At 48.3% G+C, this 15,566-nt stretch overlaps 2 protein-coding genes across 2 annotated transcripts; one reads left to right on the forward strand and one right to left on the reverse strand.

The window, feature by feature from the left end:
• The first annotated feature begins 3,631 nt into the window (after nucleotides 1–3,631).
• Nucleotides 3,632–6,312, forward strand: LOC127297601 (nascent polypeptide-associated complex subunit beta). The gene is made up of 6 exons (XM_051327924.2): nucleotides 3,632–3,787; nucleotides 4,183–4,250; nucleotides 4,809–4,957; nucleotides 5,044–5,100; nucleotides 5,697–5,735; nucleotides 5,884–6,312. Exons 2-6 carry the CDS (start codon nucleotides 4,183–4,185, stop codon nucleotides 6,099–6,101), a joined length of 531 nt encoding a protein of 176 aa, XP_051183884.1. The 5' UTR covers nucleotides 3,632–3,787; the 3' UTR covers nucleotides 6,102–6,312.
• Nucleotides 6,313–9,491: 3,179 nt separating this feature from the next.
• On the reverse strand, nucleotides 9,492–15,212 carry LOC127297600 (malvidin galactosylase UGT88C3). The gene is made up of 4 exons (XM_051327923.2): nucleotides 11,552–15,212; nucleotides 11,438–11,481; nucleotides 10,086–10,189; nucleotides 9,492–10,004 (listed from the first exon to the last, which is right to left on the reverse strand). The coding sequence occupies exon 1, from the start codon at nucleotides 15,049–15,051 to the stop codon at nucleotides 13,612–13,614; it is 1,440 nt and encodes a 479-aa protein (XP_051183883.1). The 5' UTR covers nucleotides 15,052–15,212; the 3' UTR covers nucleotides 9,492–10,004; nucleotides 10,086–10,189; nucleotides 11,438–11,481; nucleotides 11,552–13,611.
• Nucleotides 15,213–15,566: the final 354 nt, after the last annotated feature.

Below are 15,566 nucleotides of genomic sequence, written 5' to 3' on the forward strand. Positions count from 1 at the left end.
GTATCCCTCTCCTCCGACTAATATTGAAAATATGTTTGGAAAAAGGTTAACCGGGATAGACAAACTAACAGCAAGGATACAAATTGGAGTGTACGCTTTGAGTTGGTCTATTTGTAAATGTTGAAATAATGTGGTTTTTAATAATGCTACTACTTCCATTTTTTTTGTAGGTTATCCATATGGCTACACATTGGATCAAAAAATGGCCCCTCGAGTGCATATGGTTACTAGGTGCAACTGCCTATGGACGTTTGCCCATGATTTCTACAACCATGCTAGCTGACAGCTTTCTAGGCGATCGACTGATGCTTAGCCTAGTTGTTTCTCCTGTATTTCGTTGGTTGATTTTTGTATAAACCATTTTTTTTGAGATGTATAAACCATTTTCTAGGTGCAACTGCAAATGGATGGTTGCGCATGACTTGTACAACCAGACTAGCTGCCCCTTTCCGACTAATATTAAAAATATGTTTGGGAAGTGGTTAACCGGAGTAGACAAACTAAGTAAAGCAAGAGTACATATTTTAGTGTCAGCTTTGAGTTGGTCTATTTGTAGATGTTGAAATAATGTGGTTTTCGATAATGCTACTACTTCCAATTTTTTATAGACCTATTCATATAGCTACACATTGGATCCAAAAATGGTCACTCTTGATACCGGAGGATTAGCGAGTGCATACGGTTACTAGATGCACTCGCCTATGGAGAGTTGCCCAGAATATATACTATACTAAACCTTAACAGACTCGATTTTTCATAGATTTTTGGATTTTTTTTGGGCCTGTGCCGTTAGCTGACATGTGTACTTTTGTGCATCCGTCTTTTTTCGTGTGTACTTCTGAGTACACCATGCTTTGCCTTTCTATTTTACCTCCATCTGATTTCTCATTTGGTGCTTACTTTTTGGTGCCTCTAATCTTTTCCTTTGCTTGTGCGGCTGGCCTCCATCTCCAGAATTTTCGTGCCCACCGCCCCACCTTCTCTCAGTTTCCTCACTGCTTTCTCTCTCTCCATCATCTTCCATTCTCCCCCACCGCATGAGCTCCTCCCAGATTCCCCTACGCATCGATGCAGGAGGAGGACCGCGGGTACGGCGCGACGCTAAATGGCGGCGGCTGGCGGCGGCCGTTGGTGGGCACCGCCATGCGTCCTACTCGCGGGCCATCATCCAGTTCAACGGCAGCGGCGGCTCTAAGGATGACCACACCCTCCACGCGGGCGCCATGCTCTGCGCGCCCACGGCCGCGCTCGGCCACGTCGACGCGCTCGGCGAGATGGGGCACTGCCTGCAGGACAGCTAAGGCGTGTGTTGCTCGCTGCACGATGGGCGCCACCACCGGCGACGGACACACCGCCAAACGGTTCTTGTTCGAGTGGTTTGTGTCACGAACGCTAGGCGCGGAGAACGTCCTCCGTCCCACGCTGATGGAGGAGGGGGGCGGCAGCAATGGCAGGGGTCTCCGGTTGTGCTCCACGCACTGTGCGGGTGGGCGGCCGGAGACGAGGCGGCACGAGTTCCGGCGATGCTCCGTGTGTGGCTTCGTCAACCACTTCTCGCACGCGTGCCAGGTGCTGCACTGGAAGACGGCGCACAAGGCCGAGTGCACGCCCATGGAGCGTTGGGTCGACGCTGCCAATGCCAACCCCGACCCCAATGCCGTGACATTGCGTTCTTGCAGTTCCTCGCCGTACGACGAGTGATGCTAACTGATTCTTTGATTTATTCCATTGTGCTTTCATTGTCTCTGGTTTCACCACATCGTTGTCCTGGCCTTATAGTTTGGTCTTCTTCTTTTTGTATATCTTCTCCGGATCCAGAGGAGGATGAAGCCATTTCTGCCTCCATGCATCAGCTCCCAGCTTAGGCTGTCAACTTGGTGTGTTTATATTATCTGAAGTTGTTTGGTGAGAGTTTTAATTCAATTCAACCAATATATGCATGTGAAGTTGTTTTTGTGTGAGTTTTAATTCAATGCGACCAATGCACGATAAATTTGTTGCAAATATATGGTCACTGAATTGGACCCACCGGCCGATTTTTTCTAGGTATTTTGATGTGGTCCTTGGCAGGAATAATCTGCGACATTTTCTTTTGTAGGACGAACACATGTCATCATATGAGCGTCATGGTTGATGCAATACAGGTTTGACCTTCATGACAACCATATGTACTATACAGTTGTATGAAATGTATAACCTAGAAAGCTGGTAGAATGAGTATTTGAATATAGTTCATCTTGGCCCTACGCCGCCGGTCTCACTGCCTGTGACGTCGCAGCCTTCTCGCCTTCGCGCTGCCCCTTTTTCTGATGCCTTTGCCCGCCTGATCCCAAAGTCCGCAGCTAAGGAAAGCCCCTTCTTCATAAGATCAAGAAAGTACGAGCGTCTTTCGAAGATTGGAAAATCTCCCATACTTGGAGAGAAGCAAACCAACCGCCTGCCCATGGTATTTTCAGTCTGCAACTTGAGTCGTCTCCTAATTTTCTGGAGCAAATCAGCAATTATGTCTGAATCTGATGGCAACACAAAGGAATTGGGCATCTCATGGTATGTTTATTTGTCTCGATGTGTCTTGGGTCATTTAATCGCATAGTGGTTCTTCCGAAAATTTTATCAATCTAATGATTTATTGTTTCTTCAGGTGAGAGCACAAACAAAATTCTCCATTCATGGTCCTTAAAATTAGTTGTAGCTCTGATTGAATCATTGAAAATGTTTCTGTAGTATGTTTCACTGTCGTTGTGGATTCATGTAGTCAAACACTTTTATTAATGGGAAAATATAACGAATGGTAATTTTAAACTACACATCCAAAGCAATGAGATTTGATTGCTCTGGTTTCCAATATTGAACCTATCAACACATTGAGTGATGATACACGTAAGTTATATAGATGAGTTCCACATGAAGTGCTTTGGATGGAGCGAACGTGAGGATTTAGAAGATCGGCTTTTCATAATGCATTCCGTTTTCTTCAACTGCTCATAATTTTGTTGTTGTGAAGCACGTCGATGATTACAGCCCTGTACCATATATGGCAAGAACACAAACTTAATAGTTAATAAGAGTACAAAATTAGTAATTAGTAAGATGTCGTCAATTGCAAACAGGCACTTAGCTTGGGCCTACGTCTGTCCATTACATTTCTTACTTAAGGCTACAAGGCAATTTAGTAGTTCTAAATGGTGCAGGAAATTTTTAGTTTCAGCATATCAGCTGCAGGCTTGCAACATTCTTTCGATATTGGATTGAAATGAAGCTAAGAAAATAAGCATTATGTCAGCAAATTATATGGCGTGGCATCATTCAAGGGAATCAAGTACTACAACTATACCAACTACCATTTACTTACTCTCCATAGTTTATAGGAATTTGGTCATCAGTTATCTATATGCATGACGCAAAGATCCAATAGAGCACATGAAAACATCACAACACTGCATCGCTGCACCACTCTATCGGTTGTACCATCAATACATGAACAAACTCTCACACTTTAATTGTCAGCCTGGCGCGGCGTGCCGCCGCGCCTTTCCTTGCTAGTTTCTACAACCAGGCTAGCTGGCTGCTTTCGGGTTGAGGACACGTGACAACATGGAACCTCACACCTCCCCGTGCGCGCGCGCCTACTGATCGGACGGCCAGGATCGATCCCGCGGTTGTTAAAACCCTAACGCCGACCGAAGAAAAGCAAGAGTGGTTGGCCTCCACAGCCCTATCTACTCCTACTAATCCCCTTTCCCCTGCCCGCCGCCGCCACCGCCGCCGCCGACGTCGCCTGCCCAAGGTGAGCCGCCGCGCCCATCTCCTCTTCCTCTCTCTCCGCCAAGTTGCGCCGCGCTCGGTTACCGCAGCTTTCAATTCGATCTCGTCGCGGGTGGGTGGATCGATTGGGATGGGTACGAATGGTGTGGCCGATCTTGTGGATTCTTTAGTTTTGGGTTGTTGTGGTAGATGTGTTTTGCTCCGTCCATGGAGAACCAGCGCTCGCGAGATTCGGTTTAGCTACTCTGACGCTGTTCCATGTCGTCTCAGGCTGGGTGGGTCGTTAGGTTAGGGAGGAATCTCGCGAGCTTCGCCAGGACGCCGCTGCTTGACTGAATAGTCAGTGACTAACACTGCAAGATCCCTTTCTGCTCGCATGCCCTGTTACTAAACCCAGCGCTCGTGTGTGTCGTGCAGATGAATGTCGACAAGCTGAAGAAGATGGCCGGTGCCGTGCGCACCGGGGGCAAGGGCAGTGTGCGCAGGTTTGCTCTCTCTCTCTGTCTTCACTTTGTTACCTGTGGAAGCCGTTTGCTTCAGATATGAAATGTTTCCTCACAACGAATATATTGTGCCCTGTGAACCATTTTTGCTAGCTACCCTGTGTGAAAAATGCATAATATGGAAAGTGCTGGCTAAGCTTATTTAGAGTGTTTCCTCGCAAGAATATCTTGTGCCCTACGAATCATTTTTTGCTAGCTATCCCTTGTAAAAATGCCTAATGTGAAACGTGCTAACTGAGCTTATTTATTATTAACCAAACATGCTTGTTTCGCATTTTGAAATCAACCTGTCAGCTAGCATCTCTCAGTTGATGTTCTGTGAACCGGTTCTGCTAGCTCTCCTGTGTAAAATTGCTAACTTTGAAGCTGTGCTAGCTATATAAGCATATTGATTATCATCCAAACATGGTGGTTTTACATTTCTAATTTGATCCGTCAGCGAAATCCATTTAATGGACTCTTAAATCAGCATAATATGAGTACAAATATATGAAGCATTTCTCCTCTGGTTAATACTTAGTTTCCCACTACTGATGGCAGGAAGAAGAAGGCGGTTCACAAGACCACGACCACTGATGACAAGAGGCTTCAGAGCACCTTGAAAAGAGTAGGAGTGAACACCATTCCTGGTATTGAAGAGGTCAACATCTTCAAGGATGATGTAGTCATCCAGTTTCAGAATCCCAAAGGTGAAACGTTGCCTTGTTAAACCACTACTTCTACGGCCACCCACAACGTGTTTCTTCTAACATTGGTATTTGTTGGTTTCCTGCAGTGCAAGCATCCATTGCTGCAAACACATGGGTGGTCAGTGGAACACCACAGACGAAAAGTAAGTCTTGCTTTAGAATCTTCATGGCTTAATTGTTTGATTAAACAGCCTTCTTTACCTGGAGCAACATAAATACACCTTGTGAACTGCTTTGGCAGTGATCTGAACTTGACTTTTACATCTACTTTTATGCCTCATGGGTACCTAAATAAATATTATAATGTAGATGGCACATGGTATCAACTTAAATTGCATGACTTTTGTACATCAAAATCAGATTGATTATGTTTTCAAAGGCAGGTTGCAGTTTACTAATGCTAATATCATGAAATTGCACCGAAGCTAAACTCTCCAGAATTAGTTACTATATTTAATTCATTCATGTTTCTTTGTAAGTTGATTTACACATGCAATAAAAGTTGAGGCAAACCAAACTACTCGCTCTGATTCAAATTAATTGACTCACTTTATCTATATATAGATGTATCTAGTCAACATATGCATCTAGGTACTTTCAGTATCTAGATAAAGTGGAGTCAATTAATTTGAATCGGAGTGAGTATTAAATTCCAGCTCTATCATATATGTTCTTTTGTGAGCACTCCATTCTTGAACTTGAATAACTGAAATTTTTTCTTTGACTCTTTCTTCTACAGAGCTGCAAGATCTGCTGCCAACGATTATCAACCAACTGGGTATGACTCTTTACATTGTTTCATTAGTCAAAGAATTATTCCCTATATTTCTGGTGAAATGTCTTGGTACTGCTTGAATAGCACCATGAGTGAACCGAGCATGTGCCTTTATAGCAGTATGTCTCATTTGGAAGTTCCTTACTTGCAGGCCCTGATAACTTGGACAACCTGCGGAGGCTTGCTGAGCAGTTCCAGAAGCAGATGCCTGGTGCTGATGCTGGGGCCAGCATTGGTGCCGCTCAGGACAACGATGATGATGTTCCGGATCTCGTCCCAGGAACGACCTTTGAAGAGGCTGCAGAGGAGAAGAAGGAACCTGAAGCGAAGAAGGAACCGGAGCCAGAGGAGAAGAAAGAATCGTCGTAATCTTGCTGCGTGTGGTCATAGTCCGTTGTCGTGAAGGGTTGTTGGTCCAGTGTTGGCATCCACTGTGCCAGAGACTGCTCTTGTGAGAACTCTGGCCTATCTTTCATTTCTGTGCTCTCCGGTTTTGTCTTGGCCGCGGGTTCTGTCCAAACCAACGGCAGAACTGAACTGAGTTTTACGATATCTATGTTTACCATTTGCATGTTTTCCAGATGCACAGCTCCAATGTTGTTTGATGGATAGGTGTTCAGATATATATATATGCCGTCCAAATCCAGTCATATATATGTTTCTTTCTGGAGAGAATGCGAGTTGTTTTTATAACATGCACTCTTGAGCTGTGAAACTGTGTTGCCTTTAGAATGCCTGAATGTGGTTTAATTTTTGGAAATCCTGAGTTGTCAAACTTTTGAATATTCTAAACCAAATAGTCATGTATTCGTTGGATAATTCTTTTCACATGCAACAACGAGCATGTTGCAACACATCACTTTCTTTTTAAGCTTGTCGATGCCCACTTTCAGCTGGAGGTGCTGGTCAGTGATGAACAGCAGCCAAATGATGAAGTCAATTGCCCTTAACCTGAAGTGAAATTGTATTACAGAGTAAGCAATTTCGTTTCGCCAGAGCAGTGGTCGCTCAGATCAAGGGGAAGTCATACGATCAGCATATGCAGACTGGCCGTGGAAATTCTAAAAAATAGAGCCGAGATGTTTGCCATCCGCAAAGAAAAACAACCGTTAATTAGTTCTTCTCCAGCAGGAGAGTACGTATACGGTATACCCTGATCTTTCAGCAAGGCAAGAGATGCAGTCTGAGAAAACTCTGACAGACTGGGTGAAAAAGAAGGGAATATCTTTGAAAGCAACTGATATATATTGTTCAACCTTGTCAAGCTCTAACACATTGAGCAGACCAATGATGGGAATATCTTTGAAAGCAACAGATATTCTCCATAAAATATCTCGCTGTTTCGCCGTGGGGCAAACAAGTTCGCCGACAGGAACGAGGAGGAGCTCAGCTGGTTGTGCAGAGGCGGTGTTGTGCCCGCCGATGAGCTTTGCCCGACTCCGACGCGGCCGAGATCAACAACGATGATCGCAACGGTCACTTGTTGTAGCTAGCTAGTTCCCTGCCTGTACTGTATGCTTCTGAACCTTCAGTGAGTGAAGGTGCATTAGCTAGCTATATGGGTTGCATCATTGGTGGAGTCAAGACCTGGATGGAATCCTTGCTTTTGATTGACCTTGTGTGCTGTTTCTCAGCAGCTTAATTACGGCTACTAGTTAGCCCAAAACCAAAGATGTACGGGTGGATAAGCGGCCTGGCCTCGCGTTTTTTTTGCGGGTATGCTCATCGACGAACCGCGACATTCGCCTGAGCATCTTAGGGCATCTCCAACGCGGGGACCCAAATCCAAAAACGGACCCTCCCAGCGTCCGGTTGGGTCAAAACTGCACCCAGTGGGGCGACCTATCTTAAAAACGGATACTCCCCGCGCCCGGTTTGACCCAAAACTGACGCAAATATTAGAGCGATTTGGGTCGAGGAGGACACGAGCGCGCGTCCGTTCTGTCCAGCCGGACACGCGTTCTGGCCCATTTGACAGAGAGACTGAAGCAAACCAGTAGACCCCACAACATTCTCTCTCCTCTGTCCTCCTTTCTCCCATGAAAATCGTAGGCACAGCCGCCGGAGTTTGGGTCGCCTCGTGTACTGCTGCCGTCGACTGCTCACGGAGACACCCGTCGGCGCCGCCTCCCTTTTTTTCACACCTGCCGGAAGTCGCCGGAAGTGAAACAACCTCCGCGCCCACGGCGAGCTTGGAGCCGCGCCGGCGACGTCGAATGGGCAGCGCCTGCTGCCAGCTTGGAGCCTCCTGCAAGGGTCGCGCCCGCGGCGGCGGACAGGGCCGCACGCCCACGGCGGCTAGAGGCACTGCGGCGAGGAACGGGGACGCGGACGCGACGCACGGGGCCGCGCCGCGTCGGCAAGGGGCAAATCCCGCGGCAAGGGCGGCGGCCGCGTCGGGGCGGCGTCCGCGGCAAGGGCGGCGGCGCACGGGGCGGCGCACGCGGCACGGGCGGCGGCGCACGGGGCGGCGCCCGCGGCAAGGGCGGCGGCGCACAGGGCGGCGCCCGCGGCGACGGACGGGGCGACGAACGGGGCCACGCCCGGGGCGGCGAACGGCTGCGGGCAGGGGCCGAGCGGCCGTCCGAGGTGCGGCAGCAGGGCGGAGCTCGCCGAGCGAGCCGTGGCGCGGCGGGGCGGAGGTCGCCGGGCCGTGGAGCGGCGGGGCCGGGGCTTGCCGGGGCTGTGGCGCGGCGGGGCGGAGGTCGCCGGGGCCGTGGCGCGGCGGGGCGGAGGTCGCCGGGGCCGTGGCGTGGCGGGGAGGGAGGCCGCCGGCCCGGGGCTCGATGGGGCTTGCCGGGGCGGAGCTACTACTAGTATGCTAGGAAGAAGAAGAATACGATTTGCGTCTCACACAGCGTTGGGGAATAAAAAATGAAACGGACATCCTTATCTGTCCGCGTCTCCGGAGGCCGACCCAAACGACCAAAATCGGACATCCGAATACGTCCGTTTGGGTCGCATGGTTGGAGATGCCGTTATACCGCATCGCCTTCTCCTCCTCGTCCTCATACCTGCGGCTGTGCTTGACCATCCACTCCGCAAACCTCCTCTTCATGGCTTTCTCCTCCATAGTTTCCTTCCCGTCCAGGGCCTCGTTGAAATGATCACCTGGGTTCCGAGCTGAAACTTCGAGGGAGGCAAGGTTGATGAGTGGTCAGGTAATTGAAGACTAGCATGCAAAAAACTGAGGCAGATTTACTTCCGACCTACTACTGACTTCTCCGTATCGTCGCCGTTGTTGTCATCATCATCATTCGTCTTGAAATTATGCAAGGACATTCCTGAATTAGCACCATGGCCACTCGCCGCTAAAGAAGGCACTACTGAGTTACAGGTCGGAGGGCAGCAAGACACAACACAAGCATCAGTAAAACCCACGCACAACCGAAACTTAATACCACTGAATAATGAATATAACTCCTAATGCAGTCAGATCGTAGTCTTCAGTGATCACTTTAGTCTTCAGTTGTGCAGAATCAGTTTCTAACATCATTAGCAGCAATAGTTTTACCATTTTCGTGCGTCTTGCAACAAATCCCCAGCCACAGTTTTTTGCATGTTCAATTCATTTGAACTTGACCGTCTTACAGTGCAAAATAATAATGTACCGAACCTTCATACTTATATGGAAATACTTTTGTACTTACATGCCAGTCTAGAGATTTATATTTTTGGGTAATAACATTATAATGTACATGTGTACATTTAATATGCTCGATTGCTGGATGCTGACAATGTATTTTGATTTTGACACACTTTAGGAACAAGAACAACACACAGACTCAGCCAGTAGCATGGGTTCTGGGTCTTGACTTGCAAAATATAGATCTATGATATGATAGAATCCATAAAGCTAGCTAATACACCCTGATTTCATGAAGGTTCTTAAGTACGTCCACCAGCAATAACACATTAAGTTAAGGTTATCACTCTAACATACATATATAGCACAACAGTTGCACAAGATACTCATAGCAGGAACGATCTAAAACTGATAGTTGCCTCTTGTCCTGGAAGCTCCGCTTGGCCTCTCTTCAGCAGTTCTGTCGGCGAAATCGTTTGTTCCAACGGTGGATAAAGCCCCTGGCCTCAAGTTAAGCTCGTCAACGCGTTGTGCCGTACTCTTGAATATCTTGTACCGCATCGCCTTCTCCTCATTGTCCCTGTACCTGCGGTCGTACTTGATCATCCACTCTTCAAACCTTTTTTTCATGGCTTTCTCCTCATAGGTTTCCTCCTCCAGGAGCTCCTGGTAAATCAGCTTGCGGGCTGCAATCGGCGAGGCAAGATTTATGGTCAGAGAAAATTAACAAGGCAGGATATCCAAATTAAAGCAGATTCATTTCGTACCTGCTGGCTCTTCAGGGTCATCTTTCAAATACAAAATACCACCCCCAAAGAGAGACAAGGCACCCACTGTCACAACACTACGATGCAATTCACCCATGGGCAACCTGCATATTAAGGGTATGAAGAATTAGATGAGACTGACTGGAACAAACTCAAGGTTTCCAACATCCAGTAATCTTACTCTAATGCTGCTTAGAACAATCAAATCAAACTAGCATATCAAATACAAACTACAATGTATCAGAATATCAGTCCTGTTACTAGACATAGTTGAAAATTTATTTAATTTTAGACAACAAGTCATTGAGAAGTTTTTCAATATCCCTCACTCAACTTATATCACTCTTACTCTTAGGCTTAAGTTTCATCATTTTGACTAATATTTTTCAATCCTTGTGAGCATAGAACCAAATTCCACCTTCTGCAGTTATTAGGAAAGCACAAAAACCAACCAAACAAACACAGCTAATACAACAACTGCACAACAGCTGGAGCTATGAAATCATCACTTCTTGCTCATGCTTAATCAAAATGTACATCTTCTATCTCTACAACCTGTGTTGTCCGTTGCAGCTCGATCTGGGTTTCATGCCTTGCATAGTGCCAAAACGAAAAACTTCAGAACTAGTGTGGATGTTCAAGTTCAAATAAACCTTAAAATGAAAAGCAACAGCAACACTGGCAGTACAGATGCACTTAGTGGAGAGAACACAAACCCTCAGTCTCTTCCAAGCATCTAAAGTTGGCTAGCAAAATAGCAGGCTCACATGGCAATAATTAGATGAGACTGACTGGGACACACTCCATGTTTCCTAAATCATATTAATCCATGATTCGATTTGAAAATACAATAAATCTTACTTACTGCTCACTTGAACAATCTAAACAAACTAGCGAATCAAATAAGTATAAATTTCAGAATATGAGTCCTGTTACAAGACATAGTTATGACAACCATTAAAATTTATCTAAATACTACAGGCAACTACTACTAGGTTGAGAAGATTTTCAAGACCCAGCAGTCAACTTATATTCCTCATACTCTTAGGCTTGTATTTGATAACTTTGAATAGTTTGTCAATCATCATGGGCAAAAAAACACACCTTGTGTCACTAATACGCAAGCACAAAACAGTAAACGGCCACAATTAAAACCCTAAATTCCACAACTATAAAAACATCACCTCTTAACCCGATAGAATTTTACTGGGACTGCGAGGAAAGAATCCCTTTGTACATGAACCGGTCTAATTTGTTACTGGAGGAAAAGATTTGGAGATAGATCGAGCGCCAAAATCAAACTGCCAACATACATACAGCAACATCGCATAAGCTGAAAGCGGGTAAACTACCTGCCACGGAAGCCAGATCCACCCACATCGCTAGTAAGTGTCCTCTGCACAAGATGATAGTAAATTCATCACGCGCATAGAGGAAGAGAGACATAGAGGGAATTTGTGACGTACAGACTGGTGCAGGAGCCTCGCGGATTCTAAAGCTTGCCCGCAGATCCGGCGTGAGGAGAGCCTCCCGGCGACGAGAGAGCCGAACAATCGAAGTGGCGACATGATACGCCGCGATCTTCGGTGCCTCGTGTTCTAGGGTTTCCGCAGGCCATGTGGCCCATCTTTTACCGAGTGTACTATACATAAATACTGATTGGCTTCATTTTTTCTTGAAAAAACAAGATTGGCTTCATTTTTTCCAAATAAAAAAGAGCACAATCCTCTTTTCTTTCTGCGCCAATAAAATCCTTTCTTATTATTTTTTTGCACGAAAACAATCCATGTAAAAAAATGCATCCTAATCATCTAATAAAAAACTTTTTCAGCATCTGAGCAGCTTTTCATGTCTCATTCACCATTATTATTTTTCCTTTTTCCACATTCATTGCTCTTCACGACATCAAATTGACACATCCTCCTCCATGAATCGGCACAAACACATTCGTCGGCAGGGGCATGGCCCTTCCTCCAAAACCCTTGTTCCTCACTTGAGCTAGTTCTTTACGTGTGCCGCACCTCTCTCTAACATCACCATTTTTTTTTTCTATTTCGAATAAGGTTTAAAATAGCGTACTAAATGAAATAGCGGCGGTCTTCTTTAAACTCTATGGACGCTATGTCGTGCTAATAGCGTGCTATATTTTAAATAACATTTTAAAAATATATCAGATTTATCCTAAAAATAAAATATTTTGCCAAAAGTGAAGGATATATAGTCCAAAAGTGACTGAAATATCTTTTGAAACGTTTATCCGAATTACGATAAGTTTTCACCATTGCGCCATGTTTGATAGGCTTCGAGAATAATTTTTTGTTCCCGCCTCTCCCTCCCCTCCCAATCCTAGCTGCATCCGGCGACTTCCTCAACACTTAGCCGGCTGCAGCCCCCCTTCTTCCTCCATGGCTCCCTTCGAGCCCATCGCACCTCATCCCGACTTCCACCTATGGGCGCAAGCCACCGCCATCTAGAGCGTACGCTCCCTCATCCCGGTCGTCCTCGACTTCAAGTCCAACGCCTTCCCCAAGTGGCACACGTTCTTCAACATCGCCAACATCTTGATGAAGGGTCTTCCATCACCGTTGTTTCTGGATTTTTGGTTAGTATCAACGTCCATTCTCCTCCGGTTGTGATTGCGGGGGAGTGTTAGACATATATGTCACGTAGCATGACATATCCCATAATCCTCTAAATCGCGTTGAGTTCTTATTTGTATGATCTCCCATTTATGGTTAGAATTGTAATATTTGTCTATATATACATGCAATGGAAAATGCCTAAGTGTGTTCAATCTTCTCACAGACGCAATTAATTAAGGTCAGACCTTGGGTTTTCACCCTACAAGTTTAGAGACTGAAATTCTTTGGTGCTCTCGCCCCCACTTGTTGATTCCGGTGCTACAATCAGCAAGCCAAAACCCCATGGCCATCAGGACTTGAACCACCATAACAAGTTCCCGGATCTCAGCTCCATTTCAATCTCCACGACTGACTTCACCATTGAAATAAAGACATGTAACACGATGGCAACATATTACAGAGTTTTGAATCGCTTCCTCTAAAACCGGACAGTAAAAAAAACATGTCTACATATGAGTAAATACCATCCCATCCAGCAATCTCCGGCATGTCGTCCGTTAGAGTTCACCGGTGGATCCTTTCAAAACTCGACACTCCGCTAGATCAATGAAGAGTGGCAACAATTAGTTCTTTATCATGGTGTGAGAGGGATGTTAGGACCCCCTCCATTATTCTAGCCGAGCCGGTAGTCCCCACGCCACCAACCAGCTCCCGGCGGGGCAAGTCGATGCACCAGCCATGGCTATGGGTGACTCCAGACAATGCCTCCAGGCCGGGAGACTAGGCCACCACACAATCTGGTCGATTTAACATGTGGGTTTGCACTTTCATGGTGTCATGGAGTTGAAGAAGACAGTAGACGATCGATCCCCTGGGTGCAGTACTGAAAAAAAGCTACCCGGCCTACACGACGACGTCTAGAAATGAATCAATCGTGGCACCATTCATTGCCGTCCACCACCACTAGTGCTTCTCACGTCCCACGCACGCCGAACGGCTGCCGCGGCGGCCTGTAACGAACCGTAAGACGACCCTCCGCCCTCCACCGCCTTCAGGCAGGCGGCCTTGGCCTCCGCAGCCCGCTCCCTGGCCCGTCTCCCCTCCGTGCCGTTGCCGTCCATGAGGCACCGTAGCGCCCGCTCCAGCTCCGCCGCCTCAACCAAGTTATTCCTCTTCCTGTCCACGTCCATCTTGACGGCCACGCCCATGGCGACCACGAGCTCGAACGCATTCAGGTGCTGCTCGGCGTACAGCGGCCATGGCGCCATGGGCACGCCGAACCGCAGGGCCTCCAGCACCGAGTTCCAGCCGCAGTGCGTCACAAAGCCACCCACGGCGGGGTGGGCGAGGACCTCCCTCTGCGGCGCCCACGCCGGCCAAACGAGACCTCTCCCCCTCGTCCGATCCAAGAATCCCTCCGGGAGCAGCTCCTCCAGCTCCAGGCCGTCGGCTTCCGGCGGTGGCGTCCGTAGAACCCACAGGAACCGGTGCCCGCTTCGCTCGAGACCAACGGTGGCCTCCCTCACCTGCGTCGCTCCGAGGAATCCCATGCTGCCAAAGCAGAGGAAGACTACCGAGCCCCGTGGCTGCGCGTCGAGCCACCGAAGGCACTCGTGGTCACTGCTGCTATCAGCAGCTGACGGGATCACCGGTCCGATGGGGTACACAACAGGCGGCGGGCGCCCGGGCATGCACCGCCCCTCCGCGACCGCCGCAACCACCGCTGGTTCCAGCTCGGCCACCGTGTTCAGGATTATGCCCGCGGCCTCCGCGAGTCGGCCACCATGGTACGCGGTGTCCGCGTAGCTAGGGCTGCTTTTCACCATCACGGACGCCGGCATGCACGAAGCCGGCAGCGGCGGCAAGCCGGGCACGTCGTGCACCAGCTCCCCGTCCATCTCCGCGAAATCCGCGGGCACCTCCTCGTGGAGCGCCGGCAGCCGCATCATGACCGCGAGCATGGCGGCAGACGACGCGAAGTACACGTACGCCGGCACGCCGAGCTCGCGCGCGACGTCGAGCATGGTCGTGGAGGTGAACTCGACGACGAGCGCGACTGCGGGGCCCGGCAGCGCGGCCACGGCGTTCTTTACGTGCGGCGCGTGGAGATGGATGTAGCGGGAGGTGAACTCCTCGACGGTCGCGCAGTCCGTCGGCGGTTCCACGGACGGGAGGTGACGGAAACTCACCACGCCGCCGTTGGTCTCGCGGGCGACGTGCGCGGCTACCTCCAGAGCGGACTCGCGCGTCGGTGCGCCCATGACGAGCACGGTGAGCGAGAAGCCGGCGCCGAGGGCCGCAACGAGGCGCTTGCCGGCCTCGAGCGTCGGCATGAAATGGCCCGACGCCCAGACCGGCAGGAGCACGACCGTCGGCGTAGCCATGGAAACGCGAGCTCCTAGTTTGGCTCTCAAGTTTGGGTCAACTTGTCTTCTGCTCTAACCGTATGACAATCAGGGGCGAGTGAGTGATGCCACGCTCGCCACGTTGGTGCGAAAAAAACCACGGCTGGTTCTTGCTGCTCACTGATTATTCAGCCATTAATTTAGAAGGCGACGGCACGAGCTGTTCAGGCCATGAGCTTAACTCGAGGCTGGGAGGTTTATGCTCCGTCCTTTGCAACGAACGACTTCGCCGACAGGCCCGAGGAGTCCAGCTAGTGCCACCGAAGATCTCGCGTACCCCACGATGAGCTCGATAGGTCAGATCTGGAATTAAAATGGAACACACTCAATATCCAGAGTGTACAAGCATATGGGTTAAGAAAATGGATTTTTTTTAAGTCTCAGTCAACTTAGAAAAGTGTAACTATAGTTTAAAGAAAAGTGCAATTCGGTTCAGTTGCACATTTCTATCAGAAAAGTGCAATTACACTTTTTTAACAGAAAAGTGCAACTCA

This window comes from Lolium perenne, chromosome 4 (assembly GCF_019359855.2).
Source record: "Lolium perenne isolate Kyuss_39 chromosome 4, Kyuss_2.0, whole genome shotgun sequence".
NCBI classification, from domain to species: domain Eukaryota; kingdom Viridiplantae; phylum Streptophyta; class Magnoliopsida; order Poales; family Poaceae; genus Lolium; species Lolium perenne.

Excerpts from the sequence above, each read along its gene's own strand:
- LOC127297601 (XM_051327924.2), top strand. The coding sequence starts at position 4,183 with ATGAATGTCGACAAGCTGAAGAAGATGGCCGGTGCCGTGCGCACCGGG. Across the intron at positions 4,251-4,808 it reads GGCAAGGGCAGTGTGCGCAG|GAAGAAGAAGGCGGTTCACA; the intron begins GTTTGCTCTCTC and ends TACTGATGGCAG. Across the intron at positions 4,958-5,043 it reads CCAGTTTCAGAATCCCAAAG|TGCAAGCATCCATTGCTGCA; the intron begins GTGAAACGTTGC and ends GGTTTCCTGCAG.
- LOC127297600 (XM_051327923.2), bottom strand. The coding sequence starts at position 15,051 with ATGGCTACGCCGACGGTCGTGCTCCTGCCGGTCTGGGCGTCGGGCCAT.